Consider the following 3,348-nt stretch of genomic DNA (forward strand, 5'->3'; position numbering starts at 1 on the left):
TTGTGAAGGAAGGAGTCCCAGTGGCCTCAGGAGGTCAGTGCAGTCCATTTTGGTGTTTTCTGACACTTCTCCTTACTTGGAGGATCTGGAGCAAGTAGGAGGCCAGAGATGAGCTGGAAAGCCTGGGGGTTTTTCCAGGCTTTTCTCTGTGACTCAGACCAGGGCTGTGGGAACTGGGCATGGTGGCCCATTCAGAGGCCGCATCTCCCTGCTGGAACTGGTGAGGTGAGACCTGGGGAAGGCAGAGGATGTTGCCTCTAGACATAGCTGTTTTCCTGTCCCCTGGGTCCAAGGGCGGAGACGGTACAGGACAGATGGGCTTTGGGGATGAAGGGCCCAGCCTCTTCTTCAATCCTTCTGATGACCACAGGAGTCATAATTTCAGAGCCCGTGGTCACCAGTAGGGAGCTGGCGAGGCTCTACTTGCTTGAGGAGGAATAGTCCCAGACAGGAGATAGAGGATGGCTTTCATCTAAGAATATGGAGGAAGATGTGGACAACCCACTGCAGGGAGCCAGCTCTGCAGGAGGAAAAGCTCAATATTTTATCTCAAAATATCTCTAATCCTAGGACAAGGTCCTGAGTAGATGCCACCTCCCTGCCAGGTAGCTCCAGCAGCAGGCAGAAATGGTTGTAAAGGTAACTGGGATGAAAACCTTAAGGAGCATAAGGCTACTGGACCCTACATGTAGGGAATGTAAAGGGAAAGAAAGGGGAGAAGGAACCCTAGGTGGGTGCGATTGGCTAGGAATACATTCTGGTACCTGTTGAGAAGTAGCACTTGGATGTGGGTGGGATACCAGGCACGGAGGAAGGTTTAGGGCGTTCAGTTTGGAAGGCAGTGGTATATACACCAGCATGTTGTGAGCAGGGAATTCGACCTGGGGCAGGTCGGAGCAGGGCTGGAGTCAGGATGTCCATGGAATTAAGAGACCTGAGGGTGGGTGGGTTTTTATGCCCAGGGTGTGGTGTTGGTGACTATTGTTTATCTTCTTGGATAAATATATAGTTATCTTCATATATTTTCCTCATAAAACATTTTACATCTAGCTTGTACAGAGAACAGTGGAAAATGAACCCACCTGGTCATGTTCTGGAGCTCAAAGGCAGAGGAGGTATTTCCTCAGACTGGAAATAGCCTTAGTCATTTTGAAATTAGAAGGATTTGATCTTTCCTTTTCTCTCTAGATTTCAGAAAGAGCAAGAGCACAGGACTAAATGTTGAAAAATTACTCTAGTGCCATTAAATTTTATCTCCTTGGCTTCCATGGCTCCAAAGGACTACACATCATTTTTTTTGCTGCCTTCTTCTTCCTCTATTCAGTGACGTTAATGGGAAACATAGTTATCATCATGATGGTCTGTGGTAATAAGCGGCTGCAGTCCCCCATGTATTTCTTCCTTGGCCACCTCTCTGTCCTTGAGATCCTGATCACCTCTGTTGCCGTCCCCTTGATGCTCTGGGGATTACTGCTTCCAGGGATGCAGGCAATATCCCTGATGGCATGTGGTGCACAACTGTATTTGTACCTTTCTTTGGGTACATCGGAGTTGGTATTAATGGGAGCGATGGCTGTGGACCGTTACGTGGCTGTCTGTCACCCCCTGAGATACAACATCATCATGAACAGCCGCACGTGCTGCTTTCTGGTAATTGCCTCATGGCTGTTTGGGTTCCTTTTTCAAATCTGGCCCATCTATGCCACAATTCAGCTTACCTTCTGCAAATCAAATGTGATAGACCATTTTTACTGTGACCGAGGACAACTGTTCAAACTATCCTGTGATGACAGCCATTTCACACAGTTTATTCTATTTTTAATGGCTGTTTTTGTTATCATTGGTGCTTTGATCCCCACGATCATCTCCTACACCTATATCATCTCCACCATCGTCAAGATCCCCTCAGTCTCTGGCAGGAGGAAGGCCTTCTCCACGTGTGCCTCCCACTTCACCTTTGTTGTGATCGGCTGTGGCAGCTGCCTGTTCCTCTACGTGAAACCCAAGCAAACGCAGGCAGCCGAGTACAACAGGGTGGCGTCCCTGTTGGTTTTAGTGGTGACCCCTTTCCTGAACCCTTTTATCTTCACCCTCCGGAATGACAAATTCATAGAGGCCTTTCGAGATGTCATGAAACGCTGCTCTCAACTCCTCAAGGACTAGTTCTGTCCTAAGGACCATCATGGACACATCATCAAGGACCTGAGTAATCTGAAAGCACTAATTCAAATCTGAAATGATTGCTGTCAACACCAAATAGTTTGTGATCTGCAAGGGATCTTTAGGAGGCTGGCAGTGCTCTAATTTATAACCAGATGAATTTGACACAGCGGCGATCACTTTATTATTTTTAACTGGATATATTCTTTTATACACTAGTTATAACATGTCTTACAATTTAAGCTGACAAAGTAATTATGCAAAATATGTGTGCTTTTTTTGGATGTGCAGCTCTTTGAATGGAAAAAGCAAGGAAAAGTGTGATTCGTTCTCTGATAGCTGACTTCAATGTTTGATTCTGGGAGGTGTGGTCATCTTCTCAGAAATTATCCTGTGCTTTCATGATTTTCTGCCTATATTACCCTGTATTTATTCCCTGAGTGATCCCAAGTCCAGCCTCAGGCTTCAGCCATTTTTCGAGGTTCCTGCCCCAAGGTCACGGTGACGGTACCTCCCTATAGATTTTCTTGACTGGCAGTAGTGAGAGTCCATACCAACCTGAGGGCCGGATGTGGGTCCGTACAGACAGGTCTCCAGTTGGTGGGCTTTGTCAGGGTGTGGAGGGGTGGAGGGAAGGTTTTGGGAAGAGGCATCTACAAACCTGGCGTCACTCACGTGGTCATGCCAGCTCCAGACGTGGGAGGGCCATGGGCTGTATTCTGGGGCCTAAAGGGACAAGGAAGAGCTGAGCTTGCTGTGTCCCTGGGCAGAGGGGGACCGCCAAGAGGGCAGAAAAGGAGGCCACTCTGGTCACCCCTGCCTGTGATTGTCACGCTGCTCAGCCTGCCCTGGAGCCTCTATCTCCCTTCTCTCTTGGCTACTCCATCCCATCTCACCCCATTTCTTCTCTGATTCTTTGTCACGTCTCTCTCTGTGATTGCCAGATTCATTTCTGTGTTCCTTTCCCCCATCCCCTCTCTCACAGGGACCCGGTTTACCAAGCTCTCTTCTAGCTCTGTCCTTAGTCATCACCCATGTGCCTGATTTCCAATGTTGTCCCATCCCAGCTCCTGTTCCTTCCACTCCACTGTTCTCATATAATATTTCTTATATGGTCAGGCAGTGGTCAAAAGACTGCCCACAAGACTGCCTTCCCAACATGATAAATGTCTGACGTGAGCTCCCTGA

At 48.0% G+C, this 3,348-nt stretch overlaps 1 protein-coding gene across 1 annotated transcript; it reads left to right on the plus strand.

Annotated features, from left to right (window-relative positions):
- The first annotated feature begins 1,218 nt into the window (after positions 1 to 1,218).
- LOC118932600 (olfactory receptor 9A1-like) lies at positions 1,219 to 2,163 on the plus strand. The gene has a single exon (XM_036926222.2). It carries the CDS (start codon positions 1,219 to 1,221, stop codon positions 2,161 to 2,163), a length of 945 nt encoding a protein of 314 aa, XP_036782117.2.
- Positions 2,164 to 3,348: the final 1,185 nt, after the last annotated feature.

Source organism: Manis pentadactyla, chromosome 7 (genome assembly GCF_030020395.1).
Source record: "Manis pentadactyla isolate mManPen7 chromosome 7, mManPen7.hap1, whole genome shotgun sequence".
NCBI classification, from domain to species: Eukaryota; Metazoa; Chordata; class Mammalia; order Pholidota; family Manidae; genus Manis; species Manis pentadactyla.